This window comes from Oncorhynchus nerka, linkage group LG19 (assembly GCF_034236695.1).
Source record: "Oncorhynchus nerka isolate Pitt River linkage group LG19, Oner_Uvic_2.0, whole genome shotgun sequence".
NCBI lineage: Eukaryota > Metazoa > Chordata > Actinopteri > Salmoniformes > Salmonidae > Oncorhynchus > Oncorhynchus nerka.
This window is the reverse complement of record NC_088414.1, coordinates 25,890,121-25,912,534: the sequence shown is the minus strand read 5'-3', so window position 1 is coordinate 25,912,534 and position 22,414 is coordinate 25,890,121. Positions and strand designations below refer to the sequence as shown.

At 42.9% G+C, this 22,414-nt stretch overlaps 1 protein-coding gene, 1 long non-coding RNA gene and 1 pseudogene across 5 annotated transcripts; 2 read left to right on the top strand and 1 right to left on the bottom strand.

Moving 5' to 3' along the window:
- Window positions 1–453: 453 nt before the first annotated feature.
- Window positions 454–9,357, bottom strand: LOC115101237 (stomatin-like protein 2, mitochondrial). Its single transcript, XM_029620574.2, has 10 exons — window positions 9,197–9,357; window positions 5,826–5,987; window positions 5,584–5,683; window positions 5,428–5,486; window positions 5,230–5,331; window positions 5,013–5,147; window positions 4,213–4,357; window positions 1,943–2,022; window positions 1,711–1,839; window positions 454–1,567 (listed from the first exon to the last, which is right to left on the bottom strand). The coding sequence occupies exons 1-10, from the start codon at window positions 9,236–9,238 to the stop codon at window positions 1,448–1,450; spliced, it is 1,074 nt and encodes a 357-aa protein (XP_029476434.1). The 5' UTR covers window positions 9,239–9,357; the 3' UTR covers window positions 454–1,447.
- On the top strand, window positions 8,650–20,431 carry LOC115101238 (uncharacterized). Of its 4 annotated transcripts, none has more exons than XR_010459925.1 (4): window positions 8,650–8,752; window positions 10,531–10,727; window positions 15,403–15,584; window positions 17,815–20,431. It is a non-coding gene; the product is annotated as an uncharacterized LOC115101238 (long non-coding RNA). The 4 variants fall into 4 exon arrangements; XR_010459924.1 differs by lacking the exon at window positions 8,650–8,752 and adding an exon at window positions 9,614–9,812 and having other exon boundaries at window positions 10,531–10,685; XR_010459921.1 differs by lacking the exon at window positions 8,650–8,752 and adding an exon at window positions 9,615–9,812.
- LOC135562408 (GPI ethanolamine phosphate transferase 3-like) lies at window positions 15,591–20,431 on the top strand (annotated as a pseudogene).
- Window positions 20,432–22,414: the final 1,983 nt, after the last annotated feature.

Here is a 22,414-nt window from a genome sequence, read left to right as displayed (position 1 = left end):
TGACATCGCTGGCAACAGGCGCCTGACTGATCCACAAATCACCTTGCCACATAAATAACTACTCATTATTTGTAGATCAGTCAGTCACCATTTACCCACAATGCTCTCGAACACTGCCTAGGACATGAACCCATACCCAGCATTCTGGACTAGTCCCTAATATATTTTCCCAGTCATGGTGGCACCAGAAATGGTTTAGAAAAGCTGTAAGTGGCTTGGCTGGTACTAGTAGACAAAATATCCCTAAATAACTCAACAGCCCCTCCCTGAGGCATCTATGTGTAACATGCATACTGTGGTGGAAATCATGATAAAGGATATTTTTTTTACTGAGATTTACTTTTCAAACTTTCAGTGACTGACTTTTGTATGTATATTTACTACAATGAACAATATGGAAAAATAAAAAATATGAAATCCCTGCTGTGTACAATTCCAAATCATTCAAACCAATAATTTCCCCAAGATTTATTATGATGAGATGTTACAATCTTCCCTAAAGCCAGTCACAAATCCTTTAATTGTGACAGCATCATCATGAAATTGTACATGGAAGGCCATTATTAGTCTTTTGGTTAGGATAGTGTATTGTCATTGTATATATACACATTTCCTATGTTATGTCAAACCTTCCTCATTCACAGATGACCCTTTCGATCTGGTATTGATGTGAAATAAAACATTGCACTTCCATAATGTATTTTTGATCTGAGGTCATTTTTGAAACTTTTTTGGTTACTACATGATTCCATACGTGTTATTTCATAGTTTTGATGTCTTCACTGCTAATCTACAATGTAGAAAATAGTGAAAATAAAGAAAAACCCATGAATGAGGAGGTGTGTCCAAACTTTTGACCGACACTATATTTAAATCTGACCTTTGTTCCCTTCTCTGCTTGCTCTGAACCAGGGAGGATCTTAATGTCAGGGCACAAGCTCTCGCTTACATGAACTAAAACATTCATGAGACTATGAAATGAAAACATATGAAGGACAAATAATTGGACATGAAGAAGACAGGAGATTATCATTGCAACAGTACATCACATAAAATAGATCATATCCTATTACCCAGGAGCTAATTCAGAACGCCCTAAACCAGTCTAGCAGTTTACTATCATACCTACCACTGCAGTCCTTTGATCTGTTGATGCAAGAGAAGAGTATCAATACGACAGCTCGTGGATTTGCAATTGGAACGTGTGTACGTACTGTGTACAATACCACTCTTTTAAAATAAAACAATGTGTAAGTGACATGTATTGTCTCAAATGGGTTGATGTTTCCAGGCTGTTAAGCATTCCCAAAGTTTTTACGTTCTTATCCTGCCCTTCTGTCCTGCAGCGTGTCCTTTGGGCCAGACAGAGGTGCTGAAGAGGCACTCGTGGTTGTCTGGCACAGCTTCTGGTTCTGTGCCTGACTCTGAGTGGTCTTGACATCATTCACTACTGGGCTGGTGGTGCAGGGTCCTCACTCTTCTCCATCGCCCACTCTGGGGTCACTGGGGTCACACATTCTATCTTTTTTGAGCTTTGCTTGGCCAGGCTGCCATAAATAGCCATAGCCTAAAGAGAAGGGAAAAATAGATACTGTTACTGTTCTGAAATAGGAAGAAGAGTGAGAGACAAGGGTGTGTTGAAAGGGAGGGACAGGGAAGATGGCCTGTGCAATCACACATAATTAAATAGCTTAAGAAACAGAGACAGACCTGTGTGACCATGCCACTGATGTCACCAGAGTTGGAGGGCAGCAGGATAGTGTTGGACTCTTTGGCTAGCTTGGAGAAAGCTGAGACGTACTGCTCAGCCACACTGAGGGAGGCTGCCGCGTTTCCATTCTGTCCAAAACACAATGACAGTTGGGTCAAGTGCCATTTAGACACAATACATCAACATGTACACACTTACATGAACACGATGAAGCCATCACAGCTACTTTACCTGCTCAGCTAGAGCCTCTGACAACAGCCGGATAGCCTTAGCCTTGGCCTCTGCTTTGGCTAAGACAGCATTGGCCTCACCTAAGTGAAGATAAAGATAAGAGTCATTCATCAGAAATGGTGACATAGACTAGAGTCCTGTCCAGGGGGTGTACTTGTACATCAAGCTTCCTTACATTACAGAAACATTTGTCATTTACCCAGAGTGACTTACAGTCAGTGCATTCAACTAAGTTTGATGAAGCAAACAGGAGCCGTTCGGGGCCTCCCGGGTGGCACAGTGGTCTAAGGGGTCGAGCCCAGGCACTGTCGCAGCCGGCCGCGACCGGGAGGTCCATGGGGCGACGCACAATTGGCCTAGCGTCGTCCGGGTTAGGGAAGGTTTGGCCGGTAGGGATATCCTTGTCTCATCGCGCACTAGCAACTCCTGTGGCGGGCTGGACGCATTGCGTGCTGACCAGGTCGCTAGGTGTACGGTGTTTCCTCCGACACATTGGTGCGGCTGGCTTCCGGGTTGGATGCGCGCTGTGTTAAGAAGCAGTGCGGCTTGGTTGGGTTGTGTGTCGCAGGACGCATGACTCTCGACCTTAGTCTCTCCCGAGCCCGTACGGGAGATGTAGCGATGAGGCAAGACAGTAACTACTAACAATTGCATTTTGAGAGTTTCTCCCATTCTTCTCTGCAGATCTTCTCAAGCTCTGTCAGGTTGGAAGGGGAGCGTGGCTGCACAGCTTTTATCAGGTCTCTCCAGAGATGTTTGATTGGGTTCAAGTCCGGTCTCTGGCTGGGCCACTCAAGGACTTGTCCAGAAGCCACTCCCTGTGGTGTCTTGGCTGTGTGCTTAGGGTCGTTGTTCTGTTGGAAGGTGAACCTTCACACCAGTCTGAGGTCCTGAGCACTCTGGAGCAGTTTTTCATCAAGGCTCTCCCTGTACTTTGCTCTGTTCAGCTTTCCCTTGATCCTGACTAGTCTCCCAGTCCCTGCCACTGAAAAACATCCCCACAGCATGATGCTGCCACTACCATGCTTCAACGTAGGGATGGTGCCAGGTTTCCTCCAGATGTGATGCTTGGCATTCAGGCCAAAGAGTTCAATCTTGGTTTCATCAGACCAGAGAATCTTGTTTCTCATGGTCAGAGTCCTTTACGTGCCTTTTGACAAACTCCAAGTGGGCTGTCATGAGCCTTTTACTGTGGAGTGGCGTTCGCCTGGCCACTCTACCATAAAGGCCTGATTGGTGGAGTGCTGCTGAGATGGTTGTCTTTCTGGAAGGTACTCCCATCTCCACCTAGGAACTCTGGAGCTCTGTCAGAGCTACCATCGGGTTCTTGGTCACCTCCCTAACCAAGGCCATTTCCCCCCCAATTGCTCAGTTTGGCCAGTCCCCCGGGCTCTAGGAAGAGTCTTGGTGGTTCCAAACTTATTCCATTTAAGAATGGAGGCCACTGTCTTCTTGGGGACCTTCTATACTGCAGACATTTTTTGGTACCCTTCCCCAGATCTGTGCTTTGACACAATTCTGTCTCAGAGCGCTACAGACAATTCCTTCAGCCTCATGGCTTGGTTTTTGTCAACTGTGGGAGCATATATCAACAGGTGTGTGTGCCTTTCCAAATCATGTCCAATCAATTGAATTTACCACAGGTGGACTCCAATGAAGTTGTAGAAACATCTCAAGGATGATCTATGGAAACAAGGATGACCCTGAGTTCAATATCGAGTCTCATAGCAAAGGGTCTGAATACTTGAGTAAATAAGGCTTCTGTTTTTTATTTGTTATACGTTTTCAAAAATGACTTCAAACCTGTTTTCGCTTCGTCATTATGGGAAATTGTGTTGGGTTCTGACTACTAAACTTGAACAAAAGAAATTCACAGAGAGAGAGGGGAATGTAGAACGCTTACATTCTGTCAATATGTTATTGTTGGACATCAGGGATCCTATGGGGAGGAGTAAGGAATTTGGGGCCCGAGGTCAGGTCAGAGGAAGAACAGATATCCCTAAGGTTCTGGATAGCAACAGAGGTGTATTGGTGAATGTGGATATGTTTGTCATTTGCAGCTGTATGACACAGTGGGTGAATAAACTTGGTTTGAGCTTTACTAAGCGTCCATGAGTTTTTTTTTACTCTGTTTATTTGGAACCTAACAGTGTATAGATTTACATGTTTTTATTTAATCTATTTTATAATAAGGCTGTAACGTCTCAAAATGTGGAAAAAGTCAAGTGGTCTGAATACTTTCTGAATGCACTGTATATGTATCAACCTACCAGCTGCATTGTTGATCTGTTCTGCTTTCTGTCCTTCCGAGGCCAGGATCTGAGCTTGCTTGCGACCCTCAGCAACATTGATGGCTGCTTCCTTGTGCCCTTCCGACTCCAGCACAGTGGCTCTCTTCTTACGCTCTGCCTCCACCTACACAATGAAAGGCAGTCAGAAAGAGTGTATAGATGTTCTATTTTAATTTGACCAGTTTCTCACAGCAGGAAAACAATGTGAATTATTATGTGGATTATAATTAATGGACATTTTTGTGGGTTGATATTTTTTCGTTAGGGCAAATCAAGTCTGAAATTTGAAAGTTTAAAATTAAGATGATTTTTTTAATACTTTTGCTGATGAAAAACGATATCCCAAGCATAAATACAGTAAAGTACACACACTAAAATAGTAATAAAATAGGTTTTGAGCAAAATAGTGTTCTATATTACTCCTCTATTGTCACTCAAGAAAGGGGGAGGCCGATGACATCATGAATCCCTAGCTGACCAACTCCTTGTATGCCGTACTTCTTGAAGTTTGCAGTTGTCTAAACCCCCCCCATTGTGCTGTGTCATGATTTACCTGGACCACCTATTGAAATGTGACAAATGAGCTGAAAAGGAGACTCGAGTTGGACTTCAAAATACACTACAAGTTTGCATTATCTGCAACAACAGAGTGATCAAATTAAGAGAGTACATCTGTACACATACAAAACTGATAGGCTAAGATAAGCTCATGTTCTGCGATAATTTCAGGTTGAAGATATGTCTCCCAGTTTGTTGGCAGCAGGGCCAGCCCCTCTCACCTGCATCTGCATGGACTCTTTGACACGAGGTGGAACATGTATATCCTTGATTTCATAACGAAGGCAACGGATTCCCCAAGCATCTGATGCCTGGTTTATGGAGTGGACTATGTTGGTATTTAGGGTCTCTCTTTCCTGAAGAAAGAAATATATAACACAATAAGGTAATGAGGTAAATAAATACAAATTCACTCTGAAACACAATTTTGAGTCTCACCCTGAATACTTTATCCAGGGTCAGTTTTCCTAACTCTGAGCGCATGGTGGTCTGAGCAAGTTGGGTGACAGCATACTCTGGGTCCTCAACTCCATAGCTGGCCTGGAAGGAAGTACATCTTGTTATCAACATCTAAAAACAAAGCAAAAACATTCAATGAACAATAACATCAAGACATCATGGTTTTCACCAACCTACCTTAAAAGGATCCAATATCCTAAGATAGAGGACTCCATCTATCTGTAGTGTCACATTATCTGTGGATGTAATCAGACATCAGTTAATCCAGAGCAGAGGACCAACTGACTACATTGCAGTGAAAATGACAGTGACAAACACAGTGATGTCACTCACCTAAAGAGACCGCAGACTGCTCTGGGACATCAATAACAATCTCTTTAAGACTTTGAACATAACGAATTTTGTCCAGGATTGGGATAAGGAAATTCAAGCCCTACAGAATATACAAAAGAGGACAAGATGCATAAAAATGATAAATTTGAGATATATATATTCTTATTCATACTGTGATATAGTGTGACAATATAATTAAGGGTGCAGATCACTGGCTAATTGCAGATCAATGGGTAAGTTACCGGCTCCAAGATGCGATGGAAGCGGCCCATCCTTTCCACAACCCAGGATTCTTGTTGTGGTACAAACAGAACCACAGTGTTCATGGGAAGACTGGATGCCCATCGCTGCTGGGCTTGTGTCGCCCACAACACTGGTACTGTGGGCACTGTCCTCTGGGAATGCTGGAGGGAAACAATAACAAACACCATCAGAGTGACACATTGTTGCATCATGACCAGAAAATTACTCCATGAGCGTTGGAACTTGAAAAGCTACATAATGATGGAGCTTGAAACCTCAGTGATTAGCTATGACCCTAAACATGATAGAAATTAGATATCTAAATAGTTTTAAATTCCTTGCTTGTTATTCACTGGTAGTTTCTACCATAGCCAGCTAGCTATCTACTGGTACTCTTTCTGGGTTCAATGCTAGTTAACATGATGGATATGAGTTGAATACCCAGGGTGCGTTCAGCAGGACACAACGTTTTGGAACATTCAGATACAAATATGCTATGTAGAACAAACATGCCTCTCTGACATGTTGAATAAGGAATAACGTCAGCTCTATTAATTCATGAAACGGAGGGCTGAGCACACCCCCATCCACATCAACTGGGCTGTAGTGCAGCAGGTCGAGAGCTTCAAGTTCATCGTTGCCCACATCACTAAGGAATTATCATAGTGTGTGTGAACCAACACAGTCGTGAAGAGGCCACTACAATGCTTCATCCCCCTCAGGAGGCGGAAAAGATTTGGCATGTGCTCTCATATCCTCAAAAAAATACTAGAGCTGCCTCACTCCATCACCGCTTGGTATGTCAAATGCTTGATTCCACCACAAGGCGCTGCAGAGGGTAGTGCATATGGCCCAGTATATCTCAGAAAATGGTACCGATGCACCAAGTCTGGAACCAACAGGACCCTGAACAGCTTCTACCACCAAGCCATAAGATTGCTAAATAGTTAGTTTGGGTAGCTATTGGTTAACTATCTGCTTTGATCCTTTTTCCACAAAAAGCCAATTTATGCTTAATACAAAAATGTGGTTGGAGGTTCCGTGTGGAAGGTGTGACGCAATTGCGAAGCTTCCAGAATCACGCAGAGGCCAAATTGAGCTCCTTACCCCATCGCCTCCCAAATGTTGTAACAATGTGGTGGGCTCCACATAGCTCCGCAGTGACCTGATTGATTGACGGTAGGTGCTATATAAACACAAACGCACATCCATGACAACAGCTCTGCTCAACAGCACTGCTCCGTGAAGCAGTATGAATGCCCAGACTTCTGCAGAGGCTGTGTCACCGTAAATGCTGCAGGCCAATACAGACGTCGGATTGCCCACCTGTGTGTAAACTGAAGATAGATGCCACAAACGTATTGTCACTGCTAAAATATGGTTGGCTGCAACTGTTAAAACCAGTTAAAACAGTGTACCGCAGTGACGGTCGGTGCCTTTTGAGGACAATTTTCATAGTTTATGATGAGGGAGGGCAATTTTCTTTTTCATGAGCATGGACATATTTCTATTACAGCATGTTGGATGACTGTCATTCACATTCCATTCACCCAGTTCAATGTAACATAGATAGGTTTAGGCTACTACACCGATCTATGTATCTACGGCGGCAGGGTAGCCTAGTGGTTAGAGCGTTGGACTAGTAACCGGAAGGATGCAAGTTCAAACCCCCGAGCTGACAAGGTACAAATCTGTCATTCTGCCCCTGAGCAGGCAGTTAACCCACTGTTCCTAGGCCGTCATTGAAAATAAGAGTTTGTTCTTTAACTAACTTGCCTAGTTAAATTAAATAAAGGTAAAATACTCACATTTTCCCTATACCCACGATGAGGTTGCTACAACCTAGCCTATGAATGGAAGTTTACAATGTAGGTGCACACAGGTCGAGAGAAAGATTTGAGGTGACAGACAGTGACACATTCAATACCGCCTTGCACACTCTTGCCTGTATCTAGCTAATCTAAGTTGTAAACAAGTTTCTATTGGACAAATGCAGGCATGTTTATCCCGGTTTTGTTCTGTTTAAAAAAACGTTTTAACAGAATCAGCTGAATAAATACTCCCCTAATCACACCAGAACAGTTAACTTTCCTAGCCATATACAAACAGCTTGTTGCATTCCATCTTGCATCTACGCACTCTCCTCCTCTGAACCTTTTCCCTTCCCTTGTGGACTTCAATGCACAACACATCAGCTGTCTGTGACCAGGTGAAAAAAACTTTCCAAGCCAAACCTTCATATCATAACTGCTACACACAGGCTACATCCTTGTCACCATATAAGATAAAGTAACGTCATAGTCAACATAGCTACTAGAACTAAGGTGTTAGTAAACTCACTACAATCATGCAGTACAGTCGTTAAGCAGTTTCACCAGTGGGCCCTGGTGGCAATAAATTAGTAAAACCAAAAGCTTACCTTGACTAGGAATTGTTCCACTGTTGGATAGTCATAGCCAGCTAGCTAACAAAGCCTCCCTATACTTGAGCTGTGTGTGAGTAAGCTAAACTAGATAGCTGCATTTGCTTTTTTAAATGAAATATAGCTCTCTGTCCCCCTTTATTTTTGAAGAAAATAATTGGTTCAAAATTGTCACCTATCTTTCTGAGTCAACTACTCAACGCATTTTATGCACAGCAGTGCTAGCTTGGTGTAGCTTATGCTTTCAGTACTAGTCATTCTCTGATCCTTTGATAGGGTGGACAACATGTCAGTTCATGCTGCAAGAGCTCTGATAGGTTGGAGGACAGCCTCTGGAAGTTGTCATAATTACCATGTAAGTCATTGGAAGGGGGTGAGAACCATGAGCCTCAGTTTTGTATTGAAGTCAATGTACGGAAGCTAGCAGTCCTCTGGCTACACCATGGTGCTATCCTACAGAGGGCTGTTTTTTAAAATGGTTTTACTTCACCTTTATTTAACCAGGTAAGCTAGTTGAGAACAAGTTCTCATTTACAACTATGTTGAGGTTACTGTAGACCTTCATTGCAAAACATTGTAATTGAATCGATTTTGTATAGTTGTATCTAAAAAAGGATACATTTTTAAACGTTTAAATATTTGTATGAAATCCACTGATGTGGATGGTCCTCCGCTTCCTCCTCTGGTGCACAGCAAATGTGTATTTTGAATTTCTGAAATTATTTTGACATATGAAAGTTGATGGATTGATGTTTCTAGAACCGTACTGCAATTGAAAATCGATTCACATTTAAATAGAGAATTTGGCTGTTTTGGATTCCAGAGCCAATTTGCCCTTTAATCAGAACATGCAGTGGCTGGCTCCTTTGGTCTAATATCGGGCTAGCAGCTAGCTAACTGGTTTAGCAAGCTAGCAAACTAACTGCATTGAAATACCCTGCATTTTACCTTTAAAACAGCACCACCGGTCCGGCACAATGTTTGGAACATTTTCTTAACGTAATTGTTGGCTGATATGTATGTGGCTTAGTTTAAAATAAAAATGAATATCCTCTCGTGTGTGACACTCGGCCGACCCAGGAAACGAAAGTTACAACATTGAAATGGTGCACTGGTTAAACACGTCCCCTTGTTGATATGGGAAACGGAACTCTGGCGATTATCTGTCCAGGTTACTGCAAACAAATACATTATTCTAACTTTAAAACATATACATTGTGAATGTTTAATAAGTTCAACACGTTCTGATGTCTTTAAGCATGGTTGTGTAGGTTGACAACAACCTGAGTCCAAATTTCCCGCACTTTTCATATGTTGTAGTCATTAATTTATATAAACATTGGTTGCAGTGCGCATGCCGGCATTGCATTGCAGCGAGGGTTACCGGGGTTACAGCGAGACTTGACCGTGTGGCGACATGCACTTCCGCGTGGCAATATAATCATTAGCTGGAGTCCCAATGAAAATAAGAGGGGAGTATTATCGGATTGTGTGTACCCGAGGCTCCTGTCTCGTTGCTGGCTGGCCCTGGCAGAGAGAAGAAAAAGCGGAACGCTAAAACAAGGTCAGAAGTTAGTATAGCCAGGTAGCTAGCACTGATGCAACTGATGAGCGGCTGTTATGGTAGCACCGATGAGGCCAATAATTTTTACATTGTGCTGGGCTCTAAGTTACATCAGAACAAAAGCTGATGACCGAGGTAAAATTTGTTTATATTGGATATTCGGTTTTCTCACTTCAATATCTATTGAACCAAGCATGCCATGACTATGAATATGTTATATTCTGAATCCGGGGTGGATAGTGGAAAATCTACTGCTTCTTTTGTTGTTGAAAATATTATATATTTTCCATCGTTCAATCTTCAATAGCTCTTAGACAAAGTGTGCCATGACTATGAAAATTATATATTCTGAATCGGCGGGTGATGGACAAAAATGATTATAATAACATTTTTAAATGTGCCGAATACAACTTTACTATGAAATGCTTACATACAAGCCGATAACCAACAATGAAGTTCAAGAAAGGGTTAAGAAAATATGTACTACATAAACTAAGGTGAGAAAAATTCAATCAAAAAGTAACACAAGAAAATTACGTAACAACGAGGCTATATACAGGGGCGACCAGTACTGAGTCAATGTGCGCGTGGGTACAGGTTAGTTGAGTTGGTTTGTAAAGTGACTATGCATAGATAATAAACAGCGAGTAGCAGCAGTGTAAAAACAAAGGGGGGGCAAAAGGAACACCTATTTGACAATGCTTTTCATTGACTACAGTTCAGCGTTCAACACCCACAAAGCTCTTCACTGAGCTAAGGACCCTGGGACTAAACACCTCCCTCTGCTACTGGATCCTGGAATTTCTGACGGTCTGCCCCCAGGTGGTACAGCTGCACCATCGAGAGCATCCTAACTGTTTGCATCAACACCTGGTATGGCAACTGCTCTGCTTCCGACCGTAAGGTGCTACAGAGGTTAGTGCGTATGGCCCAATACATCACTGGGGCCAAGCTTCCTGCCATCCATGAGCTATATACTAGGCAGTGTCAGTGGAAAGGCATTTTTCTTTAATCAAAGACCACAGTCACCCAAGTCATAGACTGTTCTCTCTGCTACCGGACGGCAAGCGGTACTGGAGCGCCAAGTCTAGGTCCATGAGGCTCCTTAACAGCTTCTACCCCCCAGGCCATAAGACTGCCGAACACCCCCCTTAATTTTGTACACTGCTGCTACTCGCAGTTTATTATCTATGCATAGTCACTTTACACCTTCCTACATGTACAATTACCTTGACTAACCTGTACCCCCGCACATTGACTCGGTACTGGTGCCCCCTTGTATGTAGCCTCGTTATTTTATTGTGTTTCATTTTTCATTTATTGTGTTTCATTTCTTACTTTAGTTTATTTAGTAAATATTTTCTTAACTCTATTTCTTGAACTGTATTGTTGGTTAAGGGCTTGTAAGTAAGCATTTCACAGTAAGGTCTACACCTGTTGTATTAGGCACATGTGACAAATGAAATTAGATTGATCTGATGCACTCTGGACATACTTTGGTAGTACTCAACCCGCTAACGACCATCATTCCTAATGGCCTGGTACTTGGGGCTCAATTGTCCCTATAACCACTCTGGCATCAATGCAAATGGGTGGAAATCACATCAAACACTTATCATCAAAACAGTATGTGCTTTTAAAATTCACATCACTGTGATTGATCAATTTGAAGAAAGAAGTTCAACAAAAGGTTGAAACTGAGTGGAAATCAGGGTCATTGTGGATGTTGTTTCGAAGCCTAGGACAATGAAATGGACAGCTCTTTCTAAAGTGATGATGAATTCAAAACACCTATATTCTTATTAGAGCTTATGCATAAGCATAGGCCTAATATAAAACTCACCAAAAAAAGAAACATCCCTTTTTCAGGATCCTGTCTTTCAATGATAATTTGTAAAAATCCAAATAACTTCACAGATCTTCATTGTAAAGGGTTTCAACACTGTTTCCCATTCTTGTTCAATGAACCATAAACAATTAATGAACAATTAATGAACATGCACTTGCGGACTGTAGGCAATTAACGTCACAGTTATGAAAACTTAGGACAATAAAGAGGCCTTTCTACTGACTCTGAAAAACGCCTAAAGATCGATTCTCCGGGTCCCTGCTCATCTGCGTGAACGTGCCTTAGGTATGCTGCAAGGAGGCATGAGGACTGCAGATGTGGCCAGGGTAATAAATTGCAATGTCCGTACTGTGAGACGCCTAAGACAGTGCTACAGGGAGACAGGACGGACAGCTGATCGTCCTCGCAGTGGCAGACCACGTGTAACAACACCTGCACAGTGTGCAAATCAGGTGCAGTCCATGAGGATGAGATGCACTGCAGTACTTAATGCAGCTGGTGGCCACACCAGATACTAACTGATACTGACCCCCCTTTGTTCAGGGACACATTATTCCATTTGTGTTAGTCACATGTCTGTGGAACTTGTTCAGTTTATGTCTCAGTTGTTGAATCTCGCTTTGTTCATACAAATATTTTCACATTTAAAGTTTGCTGAAAATAAATGCAGTTGACAGTGAGAGGAAGTTTCTTTTTTTGCTGAGTTTATAAGTCCAAGCCCTAAATAAAAAAATTGAAAAATACCTGAATTTGACACATTCAAATTTTGCCTACATTTATATTGCATTAGTAATTGATTTTCAATAGTCAAGTAATAGGGAATTTTAAATGATAGGCTCACATTTTACCTTTAGCTACAGAATATCTCCCACTGTGAGTTTCCATCTCCTTCATTCCTTTTTCCACTGTGCAGAGAGAGGGTCTGTCAGCAGTATAATTAAATATGTTTCTTTGTGAAAACATATTACTTTCGATGTTCTTAAACAGATTTCACTTCGCTTCCCAAGTTCAGCACTGGGTAGTTGCAGGAACAGTGTTGGAGAGCCCATGGCATACAGAGATAGGGCGGAATATCACCTGTCGGTGAGTAGCCTTACACGACATGAGTGAACAACGTAATGGCGGGAAAGTGACCTCCATTCGCTATTCCAGTGCATACGGATGACATGTCTTTTTTGTCTTGCCGCTTTACTTGCCCATTTGACAATGGCTCATTCTAGATCCCCAAAAAATTAAATGGTGGAAAAAGTACTAAATTGTCATACTTGAGTAAAAGTAAATATACCTTAAATATACCTTTTTTTTTTTAAAATATACTACTTGAGTAAAAGTCTAAAAGTATTTGGTTTTAAATATACTTAAGTATCAAAAATAAAAGTATAAACCATTTCAAAGTCCTTAATAAGCAAACCAGAATTGGTATTTATTTTTTATTGCTTGACAAAAAAAAAAAAACTTAACTAGTACTTTAAAGTATTTTGGCTTAAATACGTTACACCTTTGCTAATTGTAGATATTAGTAAAGACAGGATTCAATTGAGAATAGTCTGATGGGTGAAAATATGATCACTTGATGAGAGAACAGTGTGTGCAGCCTGAAGCAAGGTAGAGAGCAAGCTCTTTTCTTTTTTTATGACTTTCTAAAATCATCATTAGCCTATAGTCACATCATGCAGACCATATATATTTTAACTTCTAAAATGTGTGTCTTTCACTACTAAAATTGTTACATAACTCAATCTAGGATATATACAGTGGCAAGAAAAAGTATGTGAACCCTTTGGAATTATCTGGATTTCTGCATAAATTGATCATCAAATTTGATATGATCTTCATCTAAGTCACAACAATAGACAAACATAGGGTGCTTAAACTAATAAGACACAAATGATTGTATTTTCTTGTCTATATTGTATATATCATTTAAACATTAACAGTGTAGGTTGGGGAAAGTATGTGAACCCGAAGGCTAATTGGAGTCGGCTAACCTGGAGTCGAATCAATGAGACGAGATTAGAGATGTTGGTTAGAGCTGCCTTGCCCTATAAAAAACACTCACAAAATATGAGTTTGCTATTCACAAGAAGCATTGCCTGATGTGAACCACGCCTCAAACAAAAGAGATCTCAGAAGACCTAAGATTAAGAATGGTTGACTTGCATAAAGCTAGAACGGGTTACAAAAGTATCTCTAAAAGCCTTGATGTTCATCATTCCGCGGTAAGACAAATGGTCTATAAATGGAGAAAGTTCAGCACTGTTGCTACTCTCCCTAGCTGTGGCCGTCCTGCAAAGATGACTGCAAGAGCACAGCGCAGAATGCTCAATGAGGTTAAGAAGAATCCTAGAGTGTCAGCTAAAGACTTACAGAAATCTCTGGAACATGTTAACATCTCTGTTGACCAGTCTACGATACGTAAAACACTAAACAAGAATGGTGTTCATGGGAGGACACCATGGAAGGAGCCACTGCTGTCCAAAAAAAACATTGCTGCACGTCTGAAGTTTGCAAAAGTGCACCTGGATGTTCCAAAGCGCTACTGACAAAATATTCTGTGGACAAAGGAAACTAAATAACTGTTTGGAAGGAACACAACACTGTGTGGAGAGAAAAAAGGCACAGCACACCAACATCAAAACCTTGTCCCAACTGTAAAGTATGGTGGAGGGAGTCATAGTTTGGGGCTGCCTCATGAATTCTCAAGTTTATCAAGACATTTTGCAGGAGAATGTTAGGCTATCTGTCCACCAATTGAAGCTCAACAGAAGTTGGTTGACGCAACAGGACAACGACCCAGAACACAGAAGTAAATCAGCAGAAGAAAATATGCCTTCTGGAGTGGTCCAGTCAGAGTCCTGACCTCAACCTGATTTGAGATGCTGTGGCATGACCTCGAGAGCAGTTCACACCAGACATCCCAAGAATATTACTGAACTGAAACAGTTTCGTAAAGAGGAATGGTCCAAAATTCCTCCTGAACGTTGTGCAGGTCTGATCTGCAACTACAGAAAACGTTTGGTTGAGGTTATTGCTGCCAATGGAGGGTCAAGCAGTTATTAAATCCAAGGGTTTACATACTTTTCCCACCCCGCAAGTGTAATGTTTACATGGTGTGTTCAATAAAGACATGAAAACGTATAATTGTTTGTGTGTTATTAGTTTACGCAGACTGTCTATTGTTGTGACTTAAAATATGATCTTATCTTCATCTATGACCAATTTATGCAGAAATCCAGGTAATTCCAAAGGGTTCACATACTTTTTCTTGCCACTGTAGTACCTGTTTTAAATTGATCACTTTTACACAGCCACTTTTTTATTTTATACAGCGAAGTTCAATTATAATATAAAATAATGGCATGGGACTTAAGCATATCTTGTCTAATAAATGAACAACTCTACAGCCTTATGGCAGGGTGCATAGCCAGATAACATACAGTACATTTGGCTAACTCATATGCTGTTCTTCTGAAATACATTTTCTTAAAATAAATAATGCATTTATTGTGATGGTGTATATTAAATAGATGTATTATACTTTTCCAAATGTAAATGTTCCAAAGGCACACATCAGCAGCATGGAGGCCTGGAGATGCTAAATGTGTTTGTTAATTAGTGTACCTGTCAATTACCTTGAGACCAGCAGTCTTTTGCATGACAATAACCAGCTGACAAAATGTAATGTCTGGCATTGATTTTTCCACGTTGAATGACCTTTGTCTTGTCTCTATCTCCCTGTAGAGTGATTCTAAGGTGGTGCCCCAGACAGATCTGGTACCTACCCTTGCCCTGCTCCTGGGCATACCCATCCCCTACAGCAGTGTGGGCAGGTCCTGCTGCCTCGGTTCCCTGCAGACAGCCAGATAGGGGGTGCACCAGCAGGTCTCAGCCAGGCGGAGGCGCTGTGGATCAATGCCAAACAGGTCATCACAGAGCTGTAATCATGCCAGATACATTCATGTGCTGTATATTGAATATTACAGTTTACTGCACGTCTCTGCACATATTTGAACCATGAATAGCCAAAGACATCGAGTGTCTGTCTCTCAGCTGCATGCAGACTTCTCCCGCCGCCTCCTCTGAGTACCTCACCACTGTCAATGATGGCCACTCTCCCACCCCAGAGCTAGTGACCTCCTTGCAACTGTACCTGACCTCTGTTCGGGACACCTGCCGAGCCACATGGGCATGCTTCGACCCAGCCAAGATGGCTGCCGGCATAGCTTTCCTGGCATGTACTTGCGTGGTATGATGTCCTCTGTGCTGGTGAGGGAGAGTGGTCTGCTGAGGGTCCCTTTGGTGGCAGCCACTGGGGTAGGGGTGTGTATAGCTGCAGGTCAGCTGTTTACACAGGGCTATGCTGAGGGGTCCTGGTGCCTAGCGGCTGTAGCCCTCTCCTCTGAGGTACTGCTGAGAGCCTGACTGGTCCAGCAAGACTGCTGAGGGTGGAGAGGTGGCCCCAAGGAATGACTGACTGACCCTGCCTTGCTTCTTATTAACCCCTCCCCTCCTGGTGCTCCTCCTGCGCTGTGACTCCCTGCTCTCTGACAGCTATGTAATAGCAGAGGGGTGTGTGGTCACCTTTCTGCTTTTCTCCTTGAGCCTCTGTCTCCTTCCATCTCACCTGGGACGGCCATGACCCCCTGGCCTGCCTGGGGGTGTTTTTAGGCTCTCTCTCCCACTCCTTTCATGGTTGTCAGGAGGAGTAGGGCTCCTGCCATCCCTTCCTGTTCCCCTCCCGCCTGTCACAGGTGCAGGACAGCTGTCTGAAGAACCTGATCTACATCCTGTCTCTGGCCTCTCTGGGCTCCTGGATCTACAGTAACTGCTGTGGCGCTGCAGCAACCTGAACAGTCCTGGTGGTACGGTGTTCACGGCCTGCTGGATCCTGCCCCGGCTGTCGGTCTGTTTTGGGCTGCAGTGGGCTATGGCTGAAACCCCGGAGGACAGCTTTAGGAACCTGGTTGAGCTGATCAGCCTGGTCCAGCGGGCCCTCCTCAGGGCTGCCGTCTCTCTGCTGGGTTTAGGGCTAGCCCTGCTCTGGCTGGACCCCCCTCACCGTATTCATCAAGACCAGGGTACCAGCCCCTGTCCAAGGCCCTGGATTAAATCCCCTCCCACCCCGCTACAGGGCCAGCACAGGCATCAGCCCCCAGGCAGAGCTGCACCACCTCCTCTCCCCCGCTCTACCAGCGCATGCACTGCTCTCTGGAGGAACCAGCCAGGCAGGCCAAATATATTTTATATTTGAGATTCTTCAAATAGCCACCCTTTGCCTTGATGACAGCTTTGCACACTCCTGGCATTCTCGAAGGAGTTCCCACATATGCGGAGCACTTGTTGGCTGCTTTTCCTTCACTCTGGGGTCCGACTCATCCCAAACCATATCAATTGGGTTGAGGTCGGGGGATTGTGGAGGCCACGTCATCTGATGCAGCACTCTATCACTCTCTTTCTTAGTCAAATAGCCCCTAACAAGCCCGGAGGTGTGTTGGGTCATTGTCCTGTTGAAAAACAAATGATAGTCCCACTAAGCACAAACCAGATGGCATGGCTTATCGCTGCAGAATGCTGTGGTAGCCATGCTGGTTAAGTGTAGATTGAATTCTAAATAAATCACAGACATATATTGATCATGAATATGAAGCTCAGTTTTTGCTGACGTGTCTGTATGTTTGCGCGTGTGCAGTGGCTTGGCCGCTGGTGTGTGCGGGGGACGAGGAGGCAGTGGGGAGGAAGGCGAGGACAATGCTATCATGGAGATGAGACTGACAGAGAGTCCCCAGCAGTTCAGCTCTGCCCTTCTTCAGCTAGCAACACGCTACCTATTCATTAATGGGGCACATATAAACAAACACAGACACACCCCTGCGATTGACTCAGCACCTCTTCTCCTCTCTTCTCTGATCTTTGCATCAGTCTGTGCAACTGGTATCCTCAGGAGACATCTAAGGGTGTGGAAGATTTTTGCACTCAAGTGCCAATTCACATGAATCACAGTATATGTTTTTAGTGTCCTTCCTTCCTGCTCTGTGTGATAGATCATGCTCTCAAAAGGAGTCGTGCGTATTCTATACCATGTTATTAATCATCATGTCTTCTCTGCCATTTTATTAAGCATGATTTATTTTCTAAAAATCTCTAAATTTGCAGGTTGATGTTCGAGGCCTAAGGGTTCCCGGAGCAGTGTCTTTGTTCTGGTGGAGGTGACCCTCGTGATGAGTGTCGACATGGCAGTGGGCCGTTGGTTTAAGAGACTCTTCCTTGACACGTCTAGGTAGTGCTGCTCATGCTCCTGCTCTGTTGCAACTGACCAGGGCTCACTCTAAGGTTCTCTACACTGTACATCCCTATCTGGTTCTAGGGGCGAGGGAAGGGGAGACACGAGGATGGACATAGGTGATCTGGGGAAGTCTCCATAAGGACAGCCATAAAGATCTGGAGAACGCGAGATGTTATGTTTGGGTGACTCCATCCTCAAAATGATGAACTCTAAAACTATTGAAATACATCTGTAAAATTGGGAAAGGTCCAAACTTTACTTGCCAATGTATTGCCTATCGGGAGAACAGATATCGAGGATGTGTGCAGAGTGGATGGGAAAGGGACCTATGAGACCCACAATGCACACTCTTGCACATACTCAGTTAGGTGAGATGTGTCAAAAGGAAATGAGTGGATAATTGTGCAAAAGCAATGATTGAATCCATCCCTGCAACGTGCATTATTTCTGTCATCTCAATTGTCTGCTGAAGGAAATGATCAATTCTTATCTTGTGTTTCTATAATTGTTTAGTTTTTTTAAACAATCGATGTGCAGCACCAAAGATAATACGACAATGTTTTACTGCAACAGCAATAACTTTCTTAATTAATCTCTAATAAACAGTTTAATTCATAACAATGTTATCACAAATATACAGTAGTCTTACATGGGCCAGTAATACACCTTTCCCTGGGACAGGTGTCCAGCTTTAATGAATGCCTTGTGTGAGGTGTTGGATGAAAACATTGAAATAATAATGATCCAGGACATAAGCATTGAATGTTTATTTATTTCTCTGTGGTAGATGCAGTGTGCTCTAGGTTACTGGACAAAGACATGTTACATTTCTTAGCTGTAGTCTAAAATGCATGAAAATTAAATCTGAGCTAAGGTTGAATTAGCCATATGCAATAGAGCTGCCTTGCTCAAGTGAATGATTAATGTCTACTTCTCATGGTGGCAGGTAGTGGGTACTATATACAGTTGAGGTCGGAAGTTTACATACACCTTAGCCAAATATATTTAAATTCAGTTTTTCACAATTCCTGACAATTAATCCTAGTAAAAATTCCCTGTCTTAGGTCAGTTAGGATCACCACTTTATTTTTAAAATGTGAAATGTCAGAATAATAGTAGAGAATTATTTCCACTTTTATTTCTTTCATCACATTCCCAGTCGGTCAGAAGTTTACATACACTCAATTAGTATTTGGTAGCATTGCCTTTAAATTGTTTATCTTGGGTCAAACATTTCGGGTAGCCTTCCAAAAGCCTCCCACAGTAAGTTGGGTGAATTTTGGCCCATTCCTCCTGACAGAGCTGGTGTAACTGAGTCAGGTTTCTAGGCCTCCTTGCTCGCACACTCGTTTTCAATAGGGTTGAGGTCACGGCTTTGTGATGGTCACTCCAATACCTTGACTTTGCTGTCCTTAAGCCATTTTGCCACAACTTTGGAAGTATGCTTGGGGTCATTGTCCATTTGGAAGACCCATTTGTGACTAAGCTTTAACTTCCTGACTGATGTCTTGAGATTTTGCTTCAATATATCCACATCATTTTCTTTCCTGACGATGCCATCTATTTTGTAATTTGCACCAGTCCCTCCTGCATCAAAGCACCCCCACAACATGATTTCTCCAAAAAGTACAATATTTGTCCCCATGTGTAGTTGCAAACCGTAGTCTAGCTTTTTTTATGGCGGTTTTGGAGCAGTGGCTTCTTCCTTGCTGAGCGGCCTTTCAGGTTATGTCGATATAGGACTAATTTTACTGTGGATATAGATACTTTTCTACCTGTTTGCTCCAGCATCTTCACAAGGTCCTTTGTTGTTCTGGGATTGTTTTGTACTTTTTGCACCGAAGTACATTCATCTCTAGGAGACGGAACGTGTCTCCTTCCTGAGCGATTTGACGGCTGCTTGGTCCCATGGTGTTTACACTTGCGTACTATTGTTTGTACAGATGAACTTGGTACCTTCAGGCGTTTGGAAATTGCTCCCAAGGATGAACCAGACTTGGGGGGTCTAAAATGACTTTTCTGAGGTCTGGGCTGATTTCTTTTGATTTTCCCATAATGCAAGCAAAGAGGCACTGAGTTTGAAGGTAGGCATTGAAATGCATCCACAGCTACACCTCCAATTGACTCAAATGATGTCAATTATCAGAAGCTTCTAAAGCCATGTCATAATTTTCTGGAATTTGACAGCTGTTTAAAGGCACAGTCAACTTAGTGTATGTTAACTTCTGACCCACTGGAATTGTGACACTGAATTATAAGTGAAATAATTGTCTGTAAACAATTGTTGGAAAAATTACTTGTGTCATGCACAAAGTAGATGTCCTAACCGACTTGACAAAACTATAGTTTGTTAACAAGACATTTGTGGAGTGGTTGAAAAACTAGTTTTAATGACTCCAACCTAAGTGTATGTCAACTTCTGAGTTCAACTTTGTGTGTGTGTGTATATATACACTGCTCAAAAAAATAAAGGGAACACTAAAATAACACATCCTAGATCTGAATGAATGAAATATTCTTATTAAATACTTTTTTCTTTACATAGTTGAATGTGCTGACAACAAAATCACACAAAATTAGCAATGGAAATCAAATTTATCAACCCATGGAGGTCTGGATTTGGAGTCACACTCAAAATTAAAGTGGAAAACCACACTACAGCCTGATCCAACTTTGATGTAATGTCCTTAAAACAAGTCAAAATGAGGCTCAGTATTGTGTGTGGCCTCCACGTGCCTGTATGACCTCCCTACAATGCCTGGGCATGCTCCTGATGAGGTGGCGGATGGTCTCCTGAGGGATCTCCTCCCAGACCTGGACTAAAGCATCCGCCAACTCCTGGACAGTCTGTGGTGCAACGTGGCGTTGGTGGATGGAGCGAGACATGATGTCCCAGATGTGCTCAATTGGATTCAGGTCTGGGGAACGGGCGGGCCAGTCCATAGCATCAATGCTTTCCTCTTGCAGGAACTGCTGACACACTCCAGCCACATGAGGTCTAGCATTGTCTTGAATTAGGAGGAACCCAGGGCCAACCCCACCAGCATCACAAGGGGTCTGAGGATCTCATCTCGGTACCTAATGGCAGTCAAGCTACCTCTGGCGAGCACATGGAGGGCTGTGCGGCCCCCCCAAAGAAATGCCACCCCACACCATGACTGACCCACCGCCAAACCGGTCATGCTGAAGGATGTTGCAGGCAGCAGAACGTTCTCCACGGCGTCTCCCGACTCTGTCACGTCTGTCACGTGCTCAATGTGAACCTGCTTTCTGTGAAGAGCACAGGGCGCCAGTGGCGAATTTGCCAATCTTGGTGTTCTCTGGCAAATGCCAAACGTCCTGCACGGTGTTGGGCTGTAAGCAAACGTCCTGCACAGTGTTGGGCTGTATATATATATATATATACACACACTGCTGAAAAAGGGAACACTTAAATATATATATATATACACACACACACTTAAACACTTAAACAACACAATGTAACTCCAAGTCAATCACACTTCTGTCAAATCAAACTGTCGTCTTAGGAAACAACACTGATTGACATATATATATATATATATACACACACAGTTGTGGCCAAAAGTTTTGAGAATGACACAAATATAAATTTTCACAAAGTTTGCTGCTTCAGTGTCTTTAGATTTTTTCGTCAGATGATACTATGGAATATTGAAGTATAATTTCAAGCATGTCATAGTGTCAAAGGCTTTGATGCAAAGAGTCAATATTTGCAGGGTTGACCCTTCTTTTTCAAGACCTCTACAATCCACCTCGGCATGCTGTCAATTACTTCTGGGCCACATCCTGACTGATGGCAGCCCATTCTTGCATAATCAATGCTTGGAGTTTATGAATTTGTGTGTTTTTATTTGTCCACCCGCCTCTTGAGGATTGACCACAAATTCTCAATGGGATTAAGGTCTGGGGAGTTTCCTGGCCATGGACCCAAAATATCGATGTTTTGTTCCCCGAGCCACTTAGTTATCACTTTTGCCTTATGGCAAGGTCCATCATGCTGGAAAAGGCATTGTTCGTCACCAAACTGTTCCTGGATCGTTGGGAGAAGTTGCTCTCAGAGGATGTGACTTATTCATGACTGTGTTCTTAGGCAAAATTGTGAGTGAGCCCACTCCCTTGGCTGATAAACAACCCCACACATGAATGGCCTCAGGATTCTTTACTGTTGGCATGACACAGGACTGATGGTAGCGCTCACCTTGTCTTCTCCGGACAAGCTTTTTTCCGGATGCCCCAAACAATCGGGGATTCATCAGAGAAAATGACTTTACCCCAGTCCTCAGCAGTCCAACCCCTGTACCTTTTGCAGGATATCAGTTTGTCCCTGATGTTTTTCCTTGTTGAGAAGTGGCTTCTTTGCTGTCCTTCTTGACCCCAGGCCATCCTCCAAAAGTCTTTGCCTCACTGTGTGTGCAGATGCACTCACACCTGCCTGCTGCCATTGCT